General features: G+C 36.0%; 1 protein-coding gene across 1 annotated transcript in view; it reads right to left on the minus strand.

The window, feature by feature from the left end:
• RNF213 (ring finger protein 213) overlaps positions 1-27,636 on the minus strand; it is a 203,659-nt gene that overhangs the window by 39,793 nt on the left and 136,230 nt on the right. The window contains exons 37-41 of the mRNA XM_044674544.1: positions 23,158-23,349; positions 22,062-22,207; positions 8,224-8,378; positions 7,729-7,941; positions 6,720-6,901 (exon numbers count right to left, since the gene is read on the minus strand). Of these exons, the coding sequence (XP_044530479.1) occupies positions 6,720-6,901; positions 7,729-7,941; positions 8,224-8,378; positions 22,062-22,207; positions 23,158-23,349 (888 nt within the window). The remainder of the gene's footprint in view (positions 1-6,719; positions 6,902-7,728; positions 7,942-8,223; positions 8,379-22,061; positions 22,208-23,157; positions 23,350-27,636) is intronic.

The following is a 27,636-nucleotide window of genomic DNA, read 5'->3' on the forward strand; positions in this document are numbered from 1 at the left end:
GGGGGTGAAGGGGAAAGTAGGTGCATAAAGTATGTAAACAGGTTAAAAATGAATATTAATGTTTAAAAAATAAATAATTATAATAATATAATTATTAAATCAAACAATAAATAAATAATATAAAAAATAAGATTATAAATATAAATATAGGTCCTTCCCCTTTTTGTTTTTTAATGTCTTTGGGATACAAACATACAAATGGTGTTGCTAGGTCAAAGGGTATAGAGACTGTTTTACAGCCCAAGGGGCATAGAATCAAATTGCTCTTCAGAATGGTTTAATTTAATGTCTCAATTTTCTCACATGTCCTCCAAGTTTTGTCATTTTCTTTTTCTATCATAATATCATAATAGGCAATCACATAGTTGCCGGTTGGTACCTCAGAGCTGTTTTAAATTGCATTTCTCTAAATAATAGTGATTTAGAGTCTTTTTTGCATGATTTTAGAGCTTTAATTACTTTCCAACAGCTCTACCCCTCTTCTCTTATATCCTCCCACTCCTACTTTTCTGTAGATAAAATAGATTTCTATGCTCTTTTGATTATGTATGTTCTTCTCTCATTGAACCAATTCTGATGAGACTAACACTGACTCCACTATAAAGCTCTTACATGCCTTTTTTATGTTCACTCTTACCTCATTCTATTTTTTCCTCCCCCTTCTTCCGATATATATCCCTTTCTTATATCTAAATTCATTTGTTTTGTTTTTATTATGCTATCATCCCATCATACTCAATTCACACTCTTGCCCTCTATTTATATATTCCTTCTAACTGTCCTATAAAAGTTCTCAGGAGCAACAAGAGTCATCTTTGTATGTAGAGTTTTCACAAGTTTAACCATCTTAAATGTCCTTTGATTTCTCTTTCCTATCTGTCATTTTATATTTCTCTTGAAGATTGTATTTGAAAGACAAAATTTCCAATTAGCCCTGGTCTTTTTCATCAATAATGTTTGAAAGTCTTCTATTTCAATGAATATCTACTTTTTTCCCTTGAAGGATTAAGCTCAATTTTGTTGATTAAGTGATTCATGATTAAAGTAAAAGCTCTTTTGTTCCATGGAATAAGATATTCAACATGCCTCCCAATCCTTTAATGTAGAAGTGCCTAAACCTTGTGTCATCTTGACTTTGACTCCACCAATACCTGAATTGTTTCTTTTTGGCTACTTGCAATATTTTCTCCTTCAGCTGGGAGTTTTGAAATTTTTCTATAATAATCCTAGGAATTTTACTTTGGGGATCTCTTTCAGCAGGTGATCAGTGGAGGTCAAGTGACTTGCCCAGGGACACACAGCTGAGAAGTGTGATGATAATTTCTTAAAAGATGATATCTACTGTTTGTTTTAAAAAAAAAAAAAAAAACATGGCTTTTAAGGTAGTCCAATAATTCGTAGATCATTTCTCTTGGCTTTATTTTCCAAGTCAGTTGTTTTTTTACAATAAGATAGTTCACATTTCTTCGACTTGCAAAAAAATTTTGACAGGTATTTTTTTATGTCTCATGAAGTTATTAGCAGCTTCTACTGGTGCAATTCTGATTTTTAAGCATGATTTTCTTGAGGAAATTTTTGTACTTCCCTTTTCATATGGTGAATTCTTCCTTTTAAGAAATTCTTAATTTCAAGTGAATTTTTGTATGTTTTTTTTTTTCAATTTTGGTCAACTCTACTTTTTGAGAAGTTCTTTTCAATGGACTTTTGTCTCTTTTGCCAACTGGTCTATTTTTTAGGCTATTATTTTAATGTTATTAATTTCTTCAGTATTTTATTCATGATTTTCCTGTATCACTACCACTTCTTTTCCTAATTTTTCTTCTATTTTCTCTTATGCAATTTTCAAAATTCTTTTTAAGTACCTCCATTTAATAATTTTGGGATTGAGAGCAATTGCTATTTTTCTAGAGGCTTTGGATGCAGCATTATTAACTTTGTTGTCTTCTGGGATTGTGCTTTGTCTGCCCTGTCACCAAAATAACTTTCTATGTTGTTTTCTTGTTATTTGGTCATTTTCTAGACTTTTCCTTTTCCTTTAACTTAAACTGTTAAAGTTTGGCTCTGTACCCATGGGAAAAGAAGCACTGCTCCAAACTTCAGATTTTTTGTGCAGCTCCCTTCAGAGCTAGTTCTGGCAATATCTGCTTTCAGTTTTTCCAAGATATTATGATGTAAGGAGAAATGTATTTAATATTCTTCAGGCTTGTGTTCTAGTCTATGAATATCCATGAATACTCCTTTTTCATGTTGTACTATAATCAGGGTTCCCTGTGGCTACAAGGACTGCTCCTCCTCAACCTGAAACCCTAATCAAAGGCTGTGACCTGGATCTGCATATGAGCAAATGCAAGAGTCATGCGCTGAGAGACAGCAAAAGAATCTCTGTAATATCCTACTAACCCCTTTACTATCTGTGACTGAGAGATTCTGAAGATTTTGCTGCTGATTTAGCTAACTTCACAAGGTGTTTGTTGTGTTCTACATCTATTCCAGTGCAATAAATCTAAATTGTTTTGGGATAAAATTTTTATTTTACTCTGCCTTTTTGCACATTATGTACTCCAGAATTTTGGCCTACTCTAGAACCCAAATTTAACATAAAATTCAAAGTCAAGAATAGGCTGGGGGTGGGGTGTGTGTGTGTGTGTGTGTGTGTGTGTGTGTGTATGGCTCAATGGATTGGGAGTAAGGCATAGAGAAGAGAGATCCTGGGTTCAAATCTGGCCTCAGACATTTCCCTGTGTAACCCTAGATAAGTAATTTAACTCCCATTACCTTGCCCTTAACTCCTGTCTTGGAACCAATGTTGACTTTAAAGACAGAAGGAAACTCTTAAAAAAAAGGAATAGGCTGGAAAAATAAACAACAAAAAAAGAAAATAATAAAAATCAACTACAATGACAGGAAGACAAAGACATAACCAATGTGAAAACAGCTACCAAACAAGCCTCAGGGAAAAATGCTACCTGAACTCAAAATGCAGGAAAAATTCCTAAAAAGAAATAAATAAAATTAGAATTGGCTGAATGAAAAAAAAAAAAAAACAGACTTAAAAATTCACTGAAAAACTCCTTAAAACGTAGACACTAAATAACTCTAGTCCAACTATCAATAATATGGAATTAGGTCTTGATCAATGATACATGTGGGACTGTGCATGGCTAAGGGGGTTTGGGGGAGAGGGAAAGAACATGAAATATGTAACTAGGGGAAAATATTCAAAATAAAAATTAAGAAAATAAAATAAAATAAAAAATAAAAAACTCCTTAAAAAGCAAAATTGGCCAAATGGAAAAGAAGGTACAAAAAGCTCACTGAAGATAAGAGATAGAAGAGTAGATCAATGGAATAGACTTGGGGAAAATGACCTCAACAAGATAGTGTAGGATAAACGCTAAGAGCACAGCTTTTGGGACAAGAACCCCCTATATGTCAAAAAATGCTGGGAAGATAAGAAAACAGCACGGGAAAGATTAGGTTTAGATCAACATCTCACACTCTATACCAAGATAAATTCAGAATGGGTAAATGACTTAAATATGAAGAAGGATATAAAGAGTAAATTAGGAGAACATAGAATAGTATACCTGTCAGATCTATGGGAAAGGAAAAAATTTAAGACCAAGCAGGAGATATAGAACATTATAAGATGTAAAATGAATAATTTCAATTATATGAAATTGAAAAGGCCTTATACAAACAAAACGAACAAAGCCATAATTAGAAGGGAAGCAACAAACTGGGAAAAAATTTTTGCAACAAAAATCTTTGACAAAGGTTCTGATTTCTCAAATTTATAGGGAACTAAGTCAAATATACAAGAAATCAAGCCATTCCCCAATTGACAAATGGTCAAGGGATATGAATAGACAGTTTTCAGATGAAGAAATCAAAATGATCAGTAATCACATGAAAAAGTGTTCTAAATCCCTCCTGATTAGAGAAATGAAAATCAAAACAACTTTGATGTACCACCTCACATCTGGTAATTTGGTCAATATGATAGTAAAGGAAAATAATGAATGTTGGAGAAGATGCAGCAAAATTGGGACATTGGTGCATTGGGGGTGGAATATATCCAACCATTCTAGAAGGCAGTTTGGAATTATGCCCAAAGGACAATACACTACTAGGTTTGTACCCCAAAGAGGTAATAAAAAATGTTTGTACAAAAATGTTCAAAGCTACAGTCTTTGTGGCAAAAAACTGGAAAATGAGGGGGTGTCGCACAATTGGGGAATGGTTGAACAAATTGTGGTATATGATGGTGAAGGAATACTAATGTGCTATAAGGAATGATGAAGTATTTGATTTCTATATGAACTGGAAAGACCTCCATGAATTGATGCAGAGTGAAATGAGCAGAATCAGGAGAACGTTATACACAGAAACTGAAAGACTGTGAGACAAATGTAATCAACTTGGTCACTAGTAACAATGCAATGATCCAAGACAATCTTATGAGAAAGAACGCTATCTATGTCAAGAGAAAAACTGTGGGAATAAAAATGTAGAAGAAAAATATATATCATTTGCTTATATGGGTATATGATTTGGGGTTTTGGTTTTAAAAGATTGCTCTATTAAAAAAATGAATAATATGGAAACAGCTATCAAGTGATAACCCAGTGGAATTGCTTCTTGGCTCCAGGAGCAGAGAGGGAAGTAGGGATGGAGAGAATATGAATCATATAACCATGGAAAAATATTTTAAAATAATTACTTAAAAATTAGATTTGGATAAATAGAAGCTAATAATTTCATAAGACATCAAGAAACAATAAGTCAAAAGAATAAAAAGAATTGTGAAATATCTCATCGAAAAAACAGTTGATCTGAAAAATAGATCCAAGGAGAAATCATAATTATTGGATATGGGGCAGCTAGGTGGCTTAGGGGATAAAGATCCAACCCTGGAGATAGAAGATCCTGGGTTCAACTTTGGCCTCAAACATTTCTCAGCTATGTGACCCTGGGCAAGTCACTTAACCTCATTGTCTAGCCCTTACCACCCTTTTGCCTTGGAATCTATATAACAGATTTTAAGATAAAAGGTGTGTGGATTAAAATCATGCATTATCCTCCAGTATATATTAGTTAGTATTAGAGAAAGCCCCTCCCCTAAGCAGCGTTATATACTCTCTCTCACTCCCCACATGTAGTCAGTTGAAGTCTATTCTACCACCAAAACATCTTTCCTATACATCCTTCTTTTTCTCCTCTGACACTGTCACCAGGCTGATGCCAGCTCTCATCATTCCATATATGGTCTATTGCAATAGCCTGCTTAGTTGGTCTCCCATATTCATCTCTTCCCATTCTAGTCCATCCTCCACTAAGTTGTCAAATTGATTTACTTTAAGCACAGTTCTGATCCTATCACCTCCCTATTTAATCAACTCCCTATTAGTTTTAGAATCAACATAAAATCCTTCTTTTGGCTCTTAAAACTATTTATAACATGACTTCTTGCTACCTTTCCAGTATCCTTACATCTTACCTACCTCTCCCTCACCCCAAGGACCCTTTGATCCAATGGCAGGATAAGCTAAAAATGTCCATTCCACCTGGATCTCTCCTTTTCATTACCATTGAAAATACCTCAATCCATCCTCTTAATTGCCTTAAGTTTGACTTTTGCAATAGTCTCAGGAAACTTTTAATATTTTCTCCCCTTTAGTTCATCTTAAACATCACCACCAGATTAATCTTAAAATGCTAATTTTTAAAAAGTCATGTCACTCCTCTGCTTCAAGACTTCTGATGGTGCTCCTTTCATAATCTGGTTCCCAAGTAACCTTTCAGTCAAGTGAATATAAAGGAAAATTGCTATAAAAAACAATAGTAAGAATTCAGGGGAGCAATGGAAAACTTAAATGACTTATCAGTAAAGTAAGTGGAAATTGGAAAAAGATACACACTGACTACAAGAATGAAAATGGGAAAATAAATTAATGAAACTGAACATTATGTAAATATCACAACTATTCATTTTCAACATAAAATTCAATGTGATTCCTCCACATAACTACTTATGAGTAGAATACTAAATACATTAGTAGAATTTACGTTCTATTAAACATAACAATCATCATTGCCACTACCACTTTTGTTCACACTGGAAAGGCAGCCATAGGACAAATCACTGAGAATGTTGGACTTAGACTAAGGAAAATCTAGGTTCAAAATACAGTGATTGGACCAATCATCATTACTCTAAGTCCAAGATATCATATTTGTAAAATGACAATAATACTGGTAGTGCTTGTTATGAGTCTCAGAGATAACACATATTAAGTGAATTATGAGCCTTAATAACACTAATGTCAACTGATATTACTATTCTTCTTCTCCTTTTATTTACCTTATCCATATTTTAATTCATTCTTCAAAGTCCAATTTAATATCTTGTCCATAAAGCCTTCCTTCTGACCCCATCATCACTTCCTTCTCAGAAATTGTTACTGAATGTATAATCTATTTGGTATTTCATAACATATTACTTATTACAGTAATTAATATTTTAAAACTTTTCATATTTGCATTTCTTGTTTTTCCAGCTAGGAATGCTGACTCTTTTAAGGCAAAGACCATGCCCTACTTTTGTCTCTTTCTCACCCACAGCACCTAGGATAATGTCACACATATAGTAGACTACTCAAAATCGTTAAATAAGGAAAGAAAGATTTGCAACCAAAATGAAACTTAAAGGGACTCACTTGATTTCTTTAAGCACAGTTCTGCACATGGCACCACAGCTTTGCATATAACTCTCTGTACAGAGGAACTCAAAAGGCATGTGAAGATTCTTCACCATTTGCAACCAAACCTGTGGATTAGGCTTCAAAACATCCTTCTTCAACATTTCAGCACAAGCCAGTGCAGCATACACGTCTAACACCTGGAAGAAAAAAAGACAACCATCAAAAATTTAATAACCTTTCCTCTATTTGCTCAGGAAAAACACACTGCAGGTCTTGGTTAGAAACAACCATTTTCTTAAAATACCAAAATCAATCTAGTTTAAATGGGACATTATTAATAGATACTTGGAATCTCTATGCCCATTGCCCTGTGAAAATTGACAATAATCTTTTAAGACAGACTCTTCTATTCACTACACTTCTTAGTTAATTGTGAAGTATTGCAAATATGACTGACAGGCCCTGTGCTAAGCAGATAGCATTAAATGAGTAATAGTGTAATGTCATTAAAAGAGGGATGACCTGGGAATAAGAATTGGCTCAGGTTTGACTATTTCCAACTTTTACCAGCTGGGAAATCAGAACCTTCCAAAGTCTTAGTTTCCTTCTCTGTAAAATGTGTATTAATGGAGATTTTGAACCGTGGACTGCATCCCTCACAAGTCCAATAGTATTTCTCAAAATTCCCTTTAATTTCTCCTATGCTTCCATGTTTGCATGGTCATGTTCTTGTTTTATACTTGGCTATAACTCCTCCCTCTTTTTCTTTTGCTCTGGCAAGCGGGCTCATTAGCACCTTTTAGCTAATTTTTTATTAATAAAAATTTATAAATAAAATATTTAGTTTTTCTGCACATTAATTTTAATCCCCACATTATGGAGATGATGTCTCAACAGTTTTTACTTCACCAGGTTGCAGTGGGAATGAAACAAAAAAGTGTAAAGTGCTTCACAAATCTTTAAGTATTTTTTAACTATGACCTATTAATAAACTAATATCCAAATCTCCAAAAAGGTGATTTACCATTTCAGATCCAGCCAAATCAAAGTTATTCTTTGCCTTTTGGAGGGTCTGCAGGACACTGGGATGAATGGAGAGGATCCTAGCAAAGTTCTGAATTCGGTTTCTGAAATGCTGATAGGCAAGATGCACCCAAGGTAAGGAGAGCCCTTCCTCTGCATCCTCTGATTCTGCTTTGAGTTGCCCAATACAGGACCACAGGGCTATCTGCAGAAACTAGAAATGTAAATTACACAAATTTAGAAAGAAACAAGTGTCAGAATTTTTAAAATTTTCATGCAATACTAATTCCCTCCGTATAAGTTTCTATAACAGTGCAGGTCTGTCAATGATTGGTACTTGGACTATATTCTGAGATTCCAATAAAATTTTTGTAATTGTTTTGATTTGTTGACAAAATAGCAATATTTCTAAGATTCTCTAGTAAAGTACTAAGGTTTTTCATTGACTAATTTTTCATAAACTTTTTTAGTTTATAGGGGTCTTTTGTTCACTAACCTGTAATTCATCACAGGTAGACACACTCATGGTCAAGAGAAGGAAGTCTTTCAAGTAGGACTGGAGGAGCATTTGGTGTTGTTCTTTATTAAAACTGGCTAGAAATTTGCCAAGGCGGGTCTTCTGGAAGATGTCTACGAACTTTTCTGACAATTCTGAAAGATTACAACACAAATCAACATTTGAATGAAAAAGTAATTTATGAATACAACCATGATATACTTACTTTATTCAGTCCATTAACATTTATTAAGTGCCTACTATGTTGCAGTCACTAAAATACTAAGAAGGGTAAGATAGTCTTGTCCTTGGGGAGTTCAAAGTTTCTTCTAAGAGACAACACTCAAACAACTATGTAAAAAATAAGCTTTATTCAAAATAGAATGGGAATGATCAAAAAAGGGAAGGAAAATTGTGAATGGCTTCTGAAGAAGGATGGATTTTAGCTAAGACTTGAAAGATATAAGGAAAGTTAAGAGGCAGAGATAAAGGAAGGAGATAACAGAGAGAAAGAAGAAGAATATAACAACAAAAATAAAAAATAAATAAATAATAAAAGATATTATTTTAGGGAATAAAGTGTCCTCTTAAAGAAATATGGAGTAGGGATGAGCAATATAAGGTGTAAGAGGGTTGGAAAAAACAGTGAGGGGACAGATAAGGAAGAGTTTTGAATATCAAACAGTGGACTTTATATATGATCCTGGAGATTACAGAGAGCCATTGGAATTAATGAGCAAGGGAGTGACACAGCCAGGTCCATACTTTAAGATCACTCAGACATGAAAATATTTATAACAGCAATTTTTGGGGGAGACAAGAAATGGAAAGAGATGAGTACTGAGACTAGGGAGTTGCTAAAAAAGTTTTAGTGCATAACTGTAATAGAATATTACTGTAATATATATAAAGGGAATGGTACACACAATGATTACAACACAGCAAACATAAAGAATAACAACAAAAAAACTGAATTATATAAAATTATGGCAAAACTTGACCAAAAAAGAATTATGAAAGGCTACCTCTTCCCATTGGTTGCAGATGAAGAGCTACTGATATGAAATATTGCACATCAGATCAATTTTTCCTTTAACTCTGTAAAACTTTTATTTTCTCTCCTGATATGCGCACATACACACGAACACCTCAAAACAAGGAAAACTAGAGGAACATATCTCACTAGATTAAGAAGAGAGTATCTGAGGCAGCGCAGGATCTCCAAGAACTGGCAAAACTTGAAGCAGCCCAACACCTTTATTAAGGCCATCTATCAGTGGCCTGGAGGTCAAATATCACCTAAGTAAATTCAGGTATAGCTGAGCCTCAGAAGAGGAAGTTAAAAGAACCAAAGTTCAAAAGAGTCAGAAAACTGATTCCATAGTCAGTGCCTCCCTGAGCGGCCCATGCAAATTAAGAAACTATGATTAGTTCCTAAGATGTGAGGTGTGAGAGTTAGTGGGTGGAGAAAAAAGCTTCTAAGTTCAGACCAGGAGTCTTGGTCTTTGGTGAAGGTGCAGAGGGGACCCTTGTCGGGTTGTGGCTACAGGCCCATTATGGCAGCCAAATAGATTAGAAAGCTAAGTATCTCTCTACCTCTCTCCTACTTTTCCCTCTCTTTATTACTAATACTACTTTTGATGTAATAAAATTATTAAGCTACAACCAACCTCATAATTTTAAATATTACACCAACACAGGTACAGAAGGCAAGAAACCCACATACCCATGTGTTGAGCCCTGATGCCAAAAAGAAACAGAGGGAACTGACTAAACTTCAAAAAACCCTGCACCCTGACATGGCATCAGAGGGGCTGAGGCAGTAGAATCCAGAGAGGATCTCCCCAACCAAAGCCACTTGGCAGGGGCAGGGAAGGAGCAGAGTGGGGATCAGCAGAGAACATGAAACGATAATGAAACAACCAAAACACTGGGCTAAATATAACTAGACAAAATAGCTACAAATCTCAGCAGAGATAGCCAGCAGGGCCACCTCCTCAAACAGCATGCGAAACAAAAGTAGTCAGGCATAACCCACAAATCAGAGAATAGTACTTTGCAAGCTTACAATCACCTCCCTAAAAATTAGAATAGGCCAAAAAAAAAAAAAAAAAAAAGAGGAACAGAAATACATTGAATAAAACAACTCCCTAAGGCCACGAGAGTGAACTTATGACATCTGTGCTAAAAAAGAAACACAGAAACTGATCTGTAGGAATAACTACAGTCATCCACCAGAGTTCTTTACTGGAAAGTCAAGAGTCAGTAGAGAGCGGTTGCCCTGCCCCTCTCCATGCGCCTAAGGACATTCCTCACTTTACTGGCACCTCTGCCCAGCAGCCAATGGGACCACTTCCTCCCTCCCTAATATGAAATAAAGCATGGGCTGTGTGTGTGTCATGCACGCATGCCCTCACATGCTGCGTGAGGGTGCGGTGCAGATAGCAGGCTACTGAGTCTGAGGTGAAGGTGATTCCTATGCTGGGGTTGAAGAGGAGGGAGCTAGGTTTGAAGAGAGAACACAGCTCATAGCATGGAGCAGAGCTAGAGGAGATCAGAGAGCTTAAGCCACTCTTCTCCTTTCCACATGTGCCTCTCATCACCCAATCCTCTGCCCAAGAGCAATCCCGGCCTCCCCTGTCTGGGGTAATGGTGGGGGACAACTTAAGTTTCTGGGGGATGGAGGGGGGGTGGGACAGCAGTCAGTCTGGGGGGCGGCGGTTGGGGTAGGGGAATAGGACTCTTATCTCTAAAAGGTTTGCCATCACTGCTCTAAGGAATAGAATTGACCAAATAGAGGACCAAAAAAAAAAAAAAAAATTAAAGAAAATAATTCTTTAAAGAGTAGTACTAGCCAAATGGAAAAACAAAAAAACTCAAGGAAGAAAATAACTCTAAAAATTAGAATTGGATAAATAGAAGCTAACTTTTTGTTAAGACACAAGGAAATAAGACAACAATCAAAAAATGGATGACTGGAAAAAATGACCAATAGATTGAAAATAGATAACCTAAGAATCATTGGAATTGGAAAGCCATGATTGGGGGGGAAAAAAAAAGAGCCCAAATACTGTTATAAGAACTCATTAGGAAAAAAATACCCTAATAGTTTCAAACAAAAGGAAAAATAGAAATTGAGGGAATCTACCAATCACCTCCTGAAGCATATTCTAAAATAAAATACCCCAGGACTATTATAGATAAAATTCCAGAACTCCCAGGTCCAGGAAAAAGTACTACAAACTGTCAGTAGGAAACAATTCAAGTATCATTACGTCACAGTCAGCATTACACATGACTTAGCATCTTCCACATTAAAGCCTGGAAGGCATGAAATGACTTTCTGAAAGGCTTAACTGAAACACTGTGCAAAAATCAAATGTAATAAATAGACTTTGATACTAATAGCAAGGCCATGATACAGGACAATCCTAAGGGACTTATGAAAAAGAATTCTGGGGGCAGATGGGTAGCTCAGTGAATTGAGAGCCAGGCCTAGAGATGGGAGGTCCTGGGTTCAAATCTGACCTCAGACACTTCCCAGCTGTGTGACCCTAGGCAAGTCACTTAACCCCCATTTCCTAGCACTTACCACTCTTCTGCCTTCAAACCAATACCTAGTTCTAAGGCAGAAGGTAAGGGTTTAAAAAATAATAATAATTCTATCCACATCAAGAGAAAGAAACATGAGAGTAGAAAGGAAAAAGAAAAATATGTGATTAATCACTTGTTTATAAGGGCATATGATTTAGGATTTTGGTTTTAAATGATTACTCTTTTACAAAAATGAATAACAAGGAAAAAGATCTTGAGTGATAACACATGTATAACCCAGTAGAAGTTTTTGTCGGCTCTAGGAGGGAGGAAGAAAGTAGGGAAGGAGAGAACATGAATCATGTAACCATGGGAAAAGTATTTTTAAAACAAAATTATATATTTTTTAAACTAACCATATAATAAGGCATAAAAACCTCACATCCAAATGTAGAAAAGAAGAAAAATTAAATGCATCATTTTCAGACCATAATGCAATAAAAATTTACACTCAGCAAAGAGCTTATTTATTTATTTCAAGAATAAAAATTGGTTTGAAAATGAACAATCTTATTATAAAGAAAGAATGGGTCAAAGACCACATTTAATTAAAGAAAACGACAATAAGGAGACAACTTATAAAAATTTATGGGATGCATCCAAAGCTACACTTAAAAGGGAAATTCTCTAAATGCTTACAGCAATAAATGAGTAAATATAATTCAATTAAGTGGAGATGCAATTAAAGAACAAATTAGAAATCCTGAAAATCAAGATTAATAAAAGCGAAAGAAAACCACTGGATAAATTAAGACAAGGAATTGATTTCATATATATATGAATATATATAAGTAAAGAAAAAGCATTGGTTAATTTTGTAAAAAAAACCAATGTAGAAGAAATAAGGGCAACTATTGAAAATTGTTTTACTCAAATACATGCCAATGAATGACAATCTAAGTGAAAGTTACTTACAAAAACATTGTTATATTAAAGGAGGTCTCTAACTCTATTTGAGAAAGGTACTTTAAACTTGAATGTAAGAAGGATAATGGTAAGGGATTGAGGTATTAGGACACCCTACTTTAAATTGCTACTAATGAATCTCTAACTGCAGGCAAATGAAGGAATCAAGATGATAGCTTCTCTCTGGTACAGCCTGGCCAGGGCTAAACCAGAGTAGGCAAACTGCTGTGAAATCTTCAGCTGCTTCTTCTGTAGATCTTAAGCCTTAACAATTGAGATATATCCACCCTTTTCACCCTCTTCTTCTCCTGCCCACTTCCCGGATCCCTCCCGGGCCCTGGGAAGCCTAGATAGCTAAGAGGATGAAATTCCTAATATCTAGGGGCAGTAGACGCAGAAATGGTGGTCAAGTACAGATTGATAATGGTATAGGAAACACAGAAGGTGCTTGCAAGGTAGTGCTTGCGACTCTCTATCTCCAAAGACCAGGATCCACACTGATCTCTAGCCTCAGGGACAGATAAAAGACCCCAGAACCTCGGCCAGGGTTCTCAACTGCCCCCCTCCTGAGTCCCGCATGCCTCTCTGGGAACATTCTATGCAACTGACTTATTAAGACCCCAAACATGCAAACCCACTGCTCCATATCCCACCACTTACTCACCTGCGTCTCACATTTTGGCTTGCTGGTCGACCTGCTCTGACATAAATGAGGGGAGGGGGGCGAGCCACCTGCTGGTCAACCGCCTTGACTAGTCAACCTGAACAAGGGGGCTGCTGGCACACCCAGTGACTCCCCCCAAAAGTGAACTTCAAGCTCCCAGAGATTCAATATAACAACATAAACTATTTAGATTAACAAGAGGAAAACAGAACAACTCCATCAAAGAAAAAGAAATTGAACAAACTATCAAAGAACTCCCTAAGACAGGGGTTGCCAACCTTTTTGGCCGTGAGAGCCATAAACGCCACATTTTTTAAAATGTAATTTTCTGAGAGCCGTGCAGTGTTCACAGTGTGTGCTCCTGTAACAGCTCCTGAAAAAAAATTGACTTTATGGCTCCTGCAGAAAGAACCATATCTGGCCCTCAAAAGAGCCAAAAATGGCTCAAGAGACATACGTTGCCGACCCCTGCCCTAAGAAAAAGATCCCAGGGCCAGATGGATTGAGAAGAGAACTCTACCAAGCATTCAAAGAACAACTAACTACAATACTACATAAACAATTTAGAAAAATAGGAGAAGAGGGAATCCTTGGAATCTCTTTTCATGACAAAACATGACACCAGGAAGAACTAAAAAAAGGAAAAAAAAACACTATAGAAAAATTTCCCTAATAAATAAACACTGATGCAAAAATTAAAAAGAAAAAAAAAAACCATTACCAAGAAGACTACAAAATTTGTGTCACAAGAATCATTTAGCAAAATCAGGTGGGTTTTATACCAAGAATGTAGGGGGTTCAATAGTAGGAAAATCATCAGCATAATTGACGATATCAATAACAAAACCAACAGAAACCACATGATTGTTTCAATAGATTCAGAAAAAGCATATGACAAAATATAACACCCAGTCCTTAGAAAAACATTAGAAAACATTTCTTAAAATCTTCCTTAAAGTGTTATCTAAAAACATCACCACTTTATTACCCCACTAGCATAATCCCCTTATAACAAGATTCAATTTCAGAGTATTCTTTAAGGAAATAAAGAACAAGAAACCAAAATCCTACCATATGTTGTCTACAAGAAACACATATGAGGCAGGTAGACATACACAAGTTTAAGGTTAAGGGCTTGAGCAAAATCTTTTAGGCATCAAATGAGAAAAAGAAGGCAGGATTATGATTTCTGACAAAGCCAAAGTAAAAATAGATATGATTAAAAATGAAAGGGAAGGTCATTGCATCCTGATTAAAGGCAGTATAAACAATGAGGAAATAACACTGCTCAATATGTATGCACCAAGTGACAGCATCCAAATTCATTAAGGAGAAACTGGCAGAGCTCAAGAAGGAAATAGATAGTAAAACCATAATAGTGGGAGATCTAAATATTCCTCCTTCAAATCTAGATAAATCAAAACAAAAAATAAATAAGAAAGAAGTAAGAGAGGTGAATTAAGTCCTAGAAAAATTAGAATTAATTGATATGTGGAGAAAAATAAAGAGGGACAAAAAGGAATACACCTTCTTTTCAGCTGCACATGGTACATTCACAAAGATTGACCATGTAATAGGGCATAGAATCATGGCAAACGAATGCAAAAGAGCAGATATAATAAATGTAACCGTCTCAGATCATAATACAATAAAAATAATAATTAGTAAGGGCACCTGGACAGGCAAATCAAAAACCAATTGGAAATTAAACAATATGATTCTCCAAAACCAATTTGTCAAAGAAGAAATCATAGAAACAATCAACAATTTCATTGAAGAGAATGACAATGATGAGACATCCTACCAAACTCTGTGGGATGCAGCCAAGGCAGTACTCAGGGGGAAATTTATATCCTTGAGTGCATATATTAACAAATTAAGGAGGGCAGAGATTAATGAATTGGGTATGCAACTCAAAAAATTAGAAAGCGAGCAAATTAAAAACCCCCAGATGAAAACTAAGTTAGAAATACTAAAAATTAAGGGAGAAATTAATAAAATCGAAAGTAAAAGAACTACTGAATTAATAAATAAGACTAGAAGCTGGTATTTTGAAAAAACAGATAAAATAGACAAAGTACTGGTCAATCTAATAAGAAAAAGGAAAGAAGAAAACCAAATTGACAGTATTAAAGATGAAAAGGGAGACCTCACCTCTAATGAAGGGGAAATTAAGGCAATCATTAAGAACTATTTTGCCCAATTATATGGCAACAAATATAACAATTTAGGAGATATGGATGAATATTTACAAAAATATAAATTGCCTAGATTAACAGCAGAAGAAATAGAATACCTAAATAATCCCATATCAGAAATAGAAATTGAACAAGCCATCAAAGAACTCCCTAAGAAAAATACACCAGGACCTGTGGTATTCACAATTCTATGAAACATTCAAAGAACAACTAATCCCAATACTATACAAATTATTTGATATGATAAGCAAAGAAGGAGTCCTACCAAATTCCTTTTATGACACAAATATGGTACTGATTCCAAAGCCAGGTAGACCAAAAACAGAGAAAGAAAACTATAGACCAATCTCCCTAATGAACATAGATGCAAAAATCTTAAATAGAATACTAGCAAAGAGACTCCAGCAAGTAATTAAGAAGATCATCCACCATGATCAGGTGGGATTTATACTAGGAATGCAAGGATGGTTCAACATTAGGAAAACCATCCACATAATTGACCATATCAACAGTCTAACAAACAAAAACCACATGATTATCTCAATAGATGCTGGAAAAGCCTTTGACAAAATACAGCATCCATTCCTATTGAAAACACTGAAAAGTATAGGAACAGAAGGACCCTTTCTAAAAATAATAAACAGGATATACCTAAAACCATCAACAAGCATATGAGGATAAATTAGAAGCCTTCCCAATGAGATCAGGAGTGAAACAAGGATGCCCATTATCACCTCTATTATTCAGCATAGTACTAGAACATTAGCAATAGCAATTAGAGAAGAAAAAGAAATTGAAGGTATCAAAATAGGCAATGAGGAGACTAAGCTGTCACTCTTTGCAGATGATATGATAGTATACTTAAAAAATCCTAGAGAATCAACTAAGAAGCTTCTAGAAATAATCAACAACTTCAGCAAAGTGGCAGGATACAAAATAAATGCACATAAATCATTAGCATTTCCATATATTTCCAACACATTAGAGCAGCAAGAGGTAGAAAGAGAAACACCATTTAAAATCACCCTAGACAATATAAAATACTTGGGAATCTATCTACCAAAACAAATACAGCAATTATACGAAAACAACTACAAAACACTTTCCAAACAAATAAAACTGGAGCTCAACGATTGGAAAGCCATTAATTGTTCATGGGTAGGATGAGCTAACATAATAAAAATGAACATTCTACCCAAATTAATTTACCTATTTAGCACCATATCTATCAAATTACCAAAAAAATTCTTTACTAAATTAGGAAAAACTATAACAAAGTTCATTTGGAATAACAAAAGATCAAGAATATCAAGGGAAATAATGAAAAAAAAAATGTGAAGGAAGGGGGCCTAGCAGTACCAGATATTAAATTATACTATAAAGCAGCAGTCATCAAAACAATATGGTACTGGCTAAGAGATAGAAGGGAGGATCAGTAAAAATAGACTTGGGGTTAATGACATCAGCAAGACAGTGTATGATAAACCCAATGTTTTGGGACATGATTCCACTATTTGACAAAAACTGCTGGGAAACTTGGAAAACAATATGGGAGAGATTAGGTTTAGATCAACATCTCACACCCTACACCAAGATAAATTCAGAATGGGTGAACATAAACTTGAACATAAACAGGGAAACTATAAATAAGTTAAGTGAACACGAAATAGTATACCTGTCAGATCTCTGGGAAAGGAAAGATTTTAAAACCAAGCAAGAGTTAGAGAAAATTACAAAATGTACATTAAATGGTTTTGATTATATTAAGGTAAAAAGCTTTTGTACAAACAAAAACAATGTAGTCAAAATCAGGAGGGAAACAACAAATTGGGAAAAAATCTTTATAACAAAAAACTCTAAAATGAAAGATAGGGAGAGTAATGAATGCTGGAGGGGATGTGGCAAAATTGGGACATTAATGCATTGCTGGTGGAGCTGTGAACTGATCCAGCCATTCTGGCTGACAATTTGGAATCATGCTCAAAGGGCTATAAAAAATGCCTGCCCTTTGATCCAGCCATACCATTGTTGGGTTTGTACCCCAAAGAGATCATAGATAAACATCTATAAATATTTGTAGCTGCGCTTTTTGTGGTGACAAAGAACTGGAAAAGGAGGGTATGTCCTTCATTTGGGGAATGGCTGAACAAATTGTGGTATATGCTGGTGATGGAATACTATTGTGCTAAAAGGGATAATAAACTAGAGGAGTTCCAGGTGAACTGGAAAGACCTCCAGGAACTGATGCAGAGGGAAAGGAGCAGAGCCAGAAGAACACTATACACAGAGACTGATATACTGTGGTAAAATCAAATGCAATGGACTTCTGTAGTAGCAGCAACGCAATGAGCCAGGACAGCTCTGAGGGATTTATGGTAAAGAACGCTACCCACATTCAGAGGAAGGACTGCAGGAGAGGAAACATAGAAGATAAACAATTGCTGGAACGCATGGGTTGAGGCCGACATGATTGGGGATGTAGACTCGAAACGACCACACCAATGCAACTAACAACAATTTGGAAATAGGCCCTAGACAAGCACACATGTTACAACCAGTGGAAATGTGCGTTGGCCATGGGTGGGGGGAGAGCGGGGGGCGAAGGGGAAAGTAGGGGCATGAAGCATGTAAACATATTAAAAATGAATATTAATAAATGTTTAAAAAAAAAACACCAACAACCATTATCTATAGTGGGAATGAACTAAAACCCTTCCCAATAAGATAAAGGGGTAAAGCAAGGATGCCTATTATCACCATTTTTATTTAATATCATATTAGAAATCTTCACTATAACAACAGAGCAGGGAAAAAAATTGAAAAAATAAGAATAGGCAATGAAAAAAACAAAATTATCACTCTTTGTAGATGATATGATGGTAAAAACCTAGAGGATCCTAGAGAATTAACCATAAAATTAATAGAAATAATTAACAACTTCAGCAAAGTCACAGAACACAAAATAAATTCTCAGAAATCATCAGCATTTCTATTTACCATCAAAGAAAAAAGAATTCTAGACAATATAAATTAATCTGGGGATATACCTGTCAAAAGGAACCCAGGAACTATATGAAGACAATTACAAAACTCTCTTCAAACAAATTAAGTCAAACCTAAAAAACTGAAAGAACGTTAATTGATAGGCTGAGCCAATATAGAAAAAATAACAATTCTAACTAAATTAATTTACCTATTCACTGCCAAATCAATCAAACTTCCCAAAAAATTACTTCATAGAAAAATAATAACAACAAAGTTCATTTAGATGAGCAAAAGGAAAAGATTATGAAGGGAATTAATGAAAAAAAGTATGGAAGAGGGAGGCCTGGCTTTACTGGACTACCTCAAACAATATATAAAGCATTAATCATCAAAACGATCTGCTACTGTCTAAGAAATAAGAGTGTTGGATCAATAGAATAAATCAGGTAATCAACACATGGCAGTTATTATTCATAGCAACTTAGTAAACTAGCAGTATGGCAAAGTGACTTGGCATAGGCCAACACCTCACACCATACACAAAATGAATATCAGAACTAGAAATATAGAGTGGCAACATAAACAAAAAAGGAAACATGAAAAAGTTTATTTGACAGACTTACGAATAAAGGAAGAATTTATGACCAAAGATGATAGAGAAAACATTATGAAAAATGAAGTAGATAATTTTATTACATTAAATTAAAAGGTTTTTGTATAAATCAAACTAATGCACCTAAGATTGGAAGAAAAACAACAAATTTAGAAAAAAATCTAATAGCAAGTATCTTTGACAAAAGATTCATCTCTCAAATACATAGAGAACTGAGTAAATTTATAGGCATACTGAAAAATGGTCGAAGGATATGAATAGCAGTTTTTAGAGAAGGAAATTAAAACTACAGCAGTGATGCCCAAAGTGGGCGCTACTGGGATCCAGGGAGCGGTGATGGCCACAGATGCATTTATCTTTTCTATTAATTGCTATTAAAATTAATTTCCAGGGGCCAAGTAATATTTTTTCTGGAAAAGGGGTGATAGGCCAAAAAAGTTAGGGAACCACTGCTCTACCATCATATGAAAAATGCTTTAAATCTCTATTGAAGATAAATGCAAATTAAAACAACTTTGATATACCACCTCACACCTGTCACATGGATTAATATGGTCAAAAAAGAAAATGAAAAATATTGGAGGGGATGTGGGAAAATTGGGGTAAATTTAAAAAAGATCACATACAAATTAGCCCAGTGGCAACAAACTAAACACATTTTAATATTAATACTTTTTCCTCTGAAAATATTAAATTTTATTCACACTCCAATGGTAAACAATAACAGTAATAGGATCATTGTAATAGGATCCCTAAGTTTCTTTGTAGATCACTATGACACATTAAAATACAAAAATCCCTTAATAAGCAAATATTAGATGTGGCCTACCTGAAAATTCTTAATCATATACTAGTCTAAAAATAAAAAAAAATAAAAAGAGGGGGGCAGCTGGGTAGCTCAGTGGATTGAGAGTCAGGCCTAGAGACAGGAGGTCCTAGGTTCAAATCTGGCCTCAGATACTTCCCAGCTGTGTGACCCTGGGCAAGTCACTTGACCCCCATTGCCCACCCTTACCACTCTTCCACCTAGGAGCCAATATACAGAAGTTAAGGGTTTTAAAAAAATAAATAAAAATAAATATATATATATTCCTCCTTTTTCTTAAGAATGAAAATAATTTATCTCTTAGGGGATATACTCTGTTAAAGAGATTTTGTTTGAGGATTTGTTAGGAAAATTCTGGTGTATCAAATAAAATGTACTTTTTCCCTTTTATTTCTTTTTAATTTTTATTTTGAATATTTCCCCCTAGTTACATATTCATGTTCTTTCCTTCTCCCCCAAGCCCCCTACCCCCGTTAGCCAACGCACAATTCCACTGGGTTTTACATGTATCATTGATCAAGACCTAATTCCATATTATTGATAGTTGGACTAGAGTTATTTTTAGTGTCATCCCCAATAATCACCCCATTAGCCCATGTGTTCAAGCAGTTGTTTTTCTTCTGTATTTCTCCTCCCACAGTTCTTCCTCTGAATGTAGCTAGTTTTCTTTCTCATAAGTCCCTCAGCCTTGCTCTGGACCCTTGCATTGCTGCTAGTACAAGTCTGTTGTGTTATGTTCTCCTGGCTCTGCTCCTTTACTCTGCATCAATTCCTGGAGGTCATTCCAGTTCACATGGAATTCCTCCAGTTCTTTATACTTTTGAGCACAATAGTATTCCATCACCAACGGATACCACAATTTGTTCAGCCATTCCCCAATCGAAGGACATTCTCTCATTTTCCAATCTTTTGCTAGCACAAAGAGTGCAGCTATAAATATTTATAAAATATATTTTTAAAAAATGTTTTAAGGCACTCTTGACATATGAATAAATGGGCTAATGTGAAAGCCAGAAAAACTTGCATTCAAATCTTGTCCTCTGAAGCTGGGCAGGTCACTGAACCTTTTGGTGCTCCAAGAATTTACTGAGAATATGCCAATCTACAATGGTAGAGGGAGCTTTCTTCAACACCAATGAAATTGCAGGTTCAGTCCCTATCCTTATAGCTAAGTTAAAAAAATAATTAACATTTACTTTCTGCAGCTTTAGAAAATTTTGAACACTTGAATGTGACCAGAAAGAGAATTTTTAGGCTAGCTATCAGGCAGGAATTTTAAAGGTCTATTTTAGCTGAATTAAACCAAGGAAATAGCAATCTTCTAGGCAAATACTGTCAGGAATGGCCTAGGCCAATGATGGCAAACCTTTCAAGAGAGTCCTGGGCCCTATTCATCCCCCCCAGACTGAGTGCCGCGCTGCCACTATCCCCCCCACCAACTTTCCCCAAGACACGGGAGGGAGGAAATATTCCCATTGGGAGGCTAGACAGAGGAGCAGGGGAAGTGAGGAATATCCTCAGATGCATGGAGAGGGGGAGGGGAACAGCTCCTACCCTGAGTCCCTCTGACTTTCCAGTAAAAAACTCTGGTGGACAACTGCAGAAGTGCCCACAGAGAGGGATCTGCATGTCCCTTTGGCACACATGCCACAGACTCATCATCACAGACCTAAGCTCTTAGAACCCTAGAAACTCTAGAATGAGAATGGCTAATGAAGAGGAAATGGAGGGCCAGCAGAAAGTGGTCTATCTGCCCCCAGGACACACATTCTTCCTTATCTGACACAAGGTTCTACTCCTTATGCCTCTAAAATAAAATCACATCTATTTTTCACTGAAAGTGCCATACTTCACCAATCTCTCCTATGGTCTTTCAAAGATTTGTTAAAAAAAAATTTTAAAAAGTTTATTTTAAATTTAAAAAGTTAAAAAGCTTGTTAAGATGCAACAAAGCATTTAATTCTAATACCATCTTTAGGGCAGTTCTTCTCTGACATATCTTCTCCTTAAAGAAAGAGCCCAACCTGTCTGTCAAAGACTATTTGACCTTACCCTCAGTATTTGTGATGTACTGAGCTTCCATCCAGAGCTCATCCAAATAGTCCTTGATTCTCCAAGAGAAAGGGACATCATTTGAAACATTCTCTGATAGCTTCATATAGTTCGGTACCATGATAGGTGCCATTTCAGCCTTCAAGCTATAATAGCAAAGCAAATGAGGACAGGGACTATAATCAGTGAAAAATGCAATTCAAAGATACAAGGAAAAAGGAATTTGATTTATGTGTCATCAGTGTTCTCAATTCTCTTTTATAAAAAACAATAAGGAAGCTAAGAGGATCAATAAAGCAAACTATTTTTCCAAGTAAAAAATTTAAAGGAGAAAGCTAGGTAGCACAATGGATAGAGTACCAGTCTGCAGCTAGGTAGCATAAATGCATCCAAGGCTCAAGTCAGAAGGTACTAGATTCAAATCTGTACACTTCCTAGGTATGCGACCATGGGCAAGTCACTTAACTCTAACTGCTTTAGCTCTTCCTTGCCACCCTTCAGTCTTAAAAAAGATACTAAAATAGAAGGTAAAAGATTTAAAAAAAAAACAACCTTAAAGGCATCATCACTTGGTTCACATTTATATTTGAGATGAGTTTCTTAAATTGTAAAATGGAAACAAGAATAACATCTACATCTGGGTGGTTATGAGGTTCAAATGAGACAAAATATTTAAAGTGCTTTGTAAATCTTAAAGGACTGTAAAAATGTTAATTATCATATAATGCACCAAAAATGATCAGTGTTTTCTTTGTAACAACTCTGTAGATCAGGTAATGAAATATTATCTCCATTTTACAGATAACTAAATAGACTGGGAGATGAAATGACCTAGTCATATAAATAGTAAATATGAATCTCAAGTGGGAAACCATTTTCTATTACTTTGAGAACAATATTCCACTAATGATCAATTAGTTTAACCCCTTTATTTCACAAATAAAGAAAGTGAAACCTCTTAAGATGAGATGATTTGCGTATGTACACACAACTAATTTGTGATAAAACTAGAAAAAAACCCTAGATCTCCTATATTCCCAAATCAGGCCATTTTGTATCATACTACATTGTCTCAATAATGTATTCCAGAACTTACCCTGTATTGTTGAACATGAGAGGTATATTCAGAAATTTAAGATCCTGGAAAATAAACATCCACAGAGCCTTCACCCATAGTGGAAAGCTTGGGCAGACTAACAATTCAAGGTTACAGTCTCTGTCAATAAAGGATACCACAGCAGCCAGGAGAGGTATTACTGCATTCTGGACCCGTTTCCACAAGGTGTGCCTATGATAAGAAAAGAAAGAAAGAAATTTTATGGGGGAAATGACATAACTATCATTCAATGGTGCCAGTAAACTTTCTGTGGCCATTTAGTAAACAAACTACACGGATGAGAGGTTAAAAACTCAGATTTGGATCAGCATTTTTCCACAGAGGGAAAAGGTTTTTTGAAGATGAAAGTTAAAACTAGAATTAGATCAGCATTCAGTAAGTCACAAATAGTTATTTCATAGGAAACAATGAAAGAAAGAGAAACTTGGGAAGACTTGTATGAACTGATGCAAAATGAAGTGAGCAGAACCATGAGAACAATATATTAAACAACATTATATAGACAAAATAAAACTCTTAAAAGACTTGAAAAAAAGATAAATTTGAGAAGACTTTTATGAACTTCTGTAAAGTGAACAGAATAGACTAGAAGACAATTTGTACAATAATAATAACACTGTAAAGTCAAACAATTTTAAAAAGACTTAAGAACTTTGAACAATACAATTACCAGACATGATTCCGGAAGACTAAAAGAAACTACCTATTTCATGAAAGAGATAAAGGATTCAAGATACAGAAAGAGATATACTTTTTTAAACAGAATGTGAGAACTTATTTTTCTTGATTATGCACATCTGATTTAAGGATTTTTTTTCCTTTTCAATTTAGCATTGATGAAAAGAAATAAATAAAATGCTTGTGAACTCAAATAAAAAACTGGAAAAAAAAACTTTTCAAGTCACAATTGGTTGCAAAAATAAAACTTAAAAAGACCAAATTCTTCATGTGGACAAAGGACTATTTTCTGGAGCAAGTAATGTAATGACTTATGAATTTGAGCACCCTGTAGCTGTTGTCTGTGTTCTTCTCTCATCCCTTAAACATAATTAATCTCCACATTCTGGTGAGAGAATGAAAATCCAATATATCCATCCAAAAAGTATCTAATTTTTAAAATGGGAATGACATTAAAATCTTGCTGAAACCCCATTGCAAAGATAGAGCACTTTAAGTCTTAAGAAGTGTTTTTAAAAATTAGACCTCTCACTTTATCTCTACACCACTTTATAAAGTCACTCCATCTTATAGACAAGGAAACTGAGGCTTAAATGAGGTTAAACTGACTTGTTACTGAGATCACATAGCTAGTTAAGCATAAATATAAGATCTAAACCTACATTTTCTAATGTCTAAGCCCATTAGGGGAGAAGGGAAGCAAAGGAGTTTCCTCCATCTGTCAAAATAAAATGACTGGAGTAACTAATCTCTAAGATCCCTTTCAAATCTAAATCCTATGACCCTAAGAATAATGCATAATGAAATGATTTGAGAAGAGTCCAATAAAAACATTTACTGGAGACCCAAGGCAAATTTGGACCAGTGATCAGTGGATGTGCTCATGCAAATGCGCTTCAACTTCCTAAAATATGGCATTCAATACTCCAGAAATAGTCTGATTAAAGATAAGCATAGAAGGACTATAACTTCTCTTCTCCTAGATAGTATGCCTTTCTTAATGAAGAAAAGGTTGCCACATCAAGATAAAAAGTCAGATGACAAACTGATTCATAATGAAGTAAAATGGAAAGTTAAAGTGAGGCAATATTTAACTTTTGAGATTGACAACAGGGAAGAAAAGTATACGTCCCTTATAACACGTCTTTCAGTGCTGTAAAAAACAAAGATGAGTTAATATAAGCTAAATGTGAAGATGGAATTAGCTTTTCCCTATTTATTCTTTAGACTTTAGCCACCAGAAATGCATACACCCCACCCCACTTTTAAGTGGAGAGGGGAGAGGTTTATGACCCACATGTCCTAGTGAGTGGCAAATCAGAAAGAACTGACTGGGCAGTCAGAAGGGAGATTGAGGCTGCAATTTGTCCAGGAAGAATTGGAGGGTGGACGCAGAAAGTGACGAAAAGAACTATCTTTTAAATAATTTCCTCCAAGGGGATTTTTGCCCTTTGAACTTGGCCTTGGAGGAACTCAGGTTTGAAACCACAGACTGCTTCCCTTGGATTGTGAAATGGATGAGTGAGTGAAAGGCTGACTCTCTTTCTCCGGCTTTTCTGGAGGTACTAGTCTCTGAAGAGACCTCCTGCCTAGGAAGAGGCCACGTGGCTAGAAGTCTTGTTTAATTAACCTCTGTGTCTCCCTTTGCTGGGGCTTTGGAGCCCTGCCTGTTTGGAGTAACTGTCTCTCTCACGCTCTCAATTTCCCTACTTGCACTCTTCCTTTGTAAATAAACTACTATAAAAGTCATTCAGACTAGGGTATTTATTTTGGAAATTGTGTAATCAAAATGTATCAGAGAAAAGAAATCTGAATTTACAAATCTACTATTTATGTTTGTGATTATTTAAAATAATTTTTATTTTATTGATTACTGAGATGGGGACTAATGAGGACAGGACTACATTCTCAAAGAAGTTTAAATTAGGTTTAATGAACTAGTATAAAGATGATTTGTGACTTCCGGTTAAGATGGCGGCAGAGTAAGGAGCAGCTGCTCTATCTCTCCTAACTGAACCACACAGAACCCCTCAAGGGGAAATAAAAACGAGTCCAGAGGAACGAAGGAACCCCACAACAGGGCGCAGCATTGAAGGTACGCAGAATCGGGGCATTTCCACACTTTAAAGGGGTGAAACAGCTCTCACTAAAACACGAGAGGAAGAAGCCCCTCCCCCACCCCCCACACCGCACAAGCCTGTAAACAGGACTGGGGCAACCAGATAATCACTGGAAGCCCCTGAGCCGGTACCTGTGCGCTGCAAGACAAGGGACCCCAGGTGGCTGGGACTTTCCCTGAGCGCCCACCAGCCTCCCTCCAGCCGGGACAAAGGCCCCTTAAACACAGCCTTTCCCAAGCACTGAAGGCATCGCCTCAGGTGCGAATAAAGATCTCCAGCCCACGGACTTTCACTACCTTCTGCGGGGGTGAAAGCAAGCCCTAAGAGCATCAGTACAGGCAAAGGCAGTGCCCTAGGCACGAATAACGATCTCCAGCCCAGGCTTGGACCTCCAGTGAGGACCCGGTGCAGACCTGAGCTTGGCTGTGGAAGCAGCCCCAAAGACTACTGAAGGAACCTCGGGCAGAGGGGCAGACCGGGAACAGCCAGGAGGCCTGACCCCGAGGACAAGGAGACCAGAGCCAGCCCCCCCACCCCCCAAGATTGCAAGGCCCAGGCAGACCGGGAGTGCAAAGACAAAGCTGAAAAGGGGCGGGGCTAACAATGGCCAGCAATAAGGAAATCCAGAAGAAAAAGACCATCAAGAGAAACTCTGGAACACTGGACAACTTCTACACAGAGAAAATCCAGACAACAGAGGAGGGAAAACAAAAATCCAAACCTCCCCAAAAAAATGAAAGCTGGTCACAAGTTATGGAAGAGTTTAAAAATGAAATGCTAAGGAAGATGGAAGAAATCTGGCAAGAAAATAACAGTTTAAAAGGCAGAATTTCGGAATTGGAAAGTGAGACAAGACAACTGAAGACCAAAAATGACCAGATTGAAAAGGAAAACCAAAAAATTATAGCCGAAAACCAAAACATTAAAGCCGAAAACCAGTCCTTAAAGGCTAGAATTGAACATTTAGAAACCAACGATCTCTCAAGACAACAAGAACAAATAAAACAAAGTCAAAAGACTGATAAAATAGAAGGAAACATGAAATATCTCAATGAGAGAGTGACAGACCAAGAAAACCGGTCTAGAAGAGATAACTTGAGAATCATTGGTATTCCAGAAAAAGCAGAAATTAATAAAAACATGGACTCCATACTCAAAGAAATTATTCAGCAAAATTGCCCTGAAGTTCTACAACAAGAGGGCAATATAGACATTGAAAGGATCCATAGAACACCCTCTAAACTGGACCCAGAAAAGTCAACACCCAGAAATATAATAGCGAAATTGAAGAGCTTTCGAGTCAAAGAAAAAATCTTACAAGAAGCCAGAAAGAGACAATTCAAATATCAAGGAGCACCAATAAGGATCACACAGGATCTGGCAGCCTCAACGCTAAAAGACCGCAAGGCTTGGAATACAATATTCAGAAAGGCAAGAAAGCTGGGCCTTCAGCCACGAATCAACTACCCAGCGAAACTAACCATATACTTTCAGGGGAAAGTATGGGCATTCAACAAAATTGAAGAATTCCAAGTTTTTGCACAAAAGAGACCGGGACTAATTGGAAAGTTTGACACTCAACCACAGATATCAAGAGAAAGATGAAAAGGTAAATAAGAAACAGAGGGAAAAGAAAGAAAACTCATAGTCTTTTAAGCTT

This window comes from Gracilinanus agilis, chromosome 4 (genome assembly GCF_016433145.1).
Source record: "Gracilinanus agilis isolate LMUSP501 chromosome 4, AgileGrace, whole genome shotgun sequence".
Classification (NCBI taxonomy): Eukaryota; Metazoa; Chordata; class Mammalia; order Didelphimorphia; family Didelphidae; genus Gracilinanus; species Gracilinanus agilis.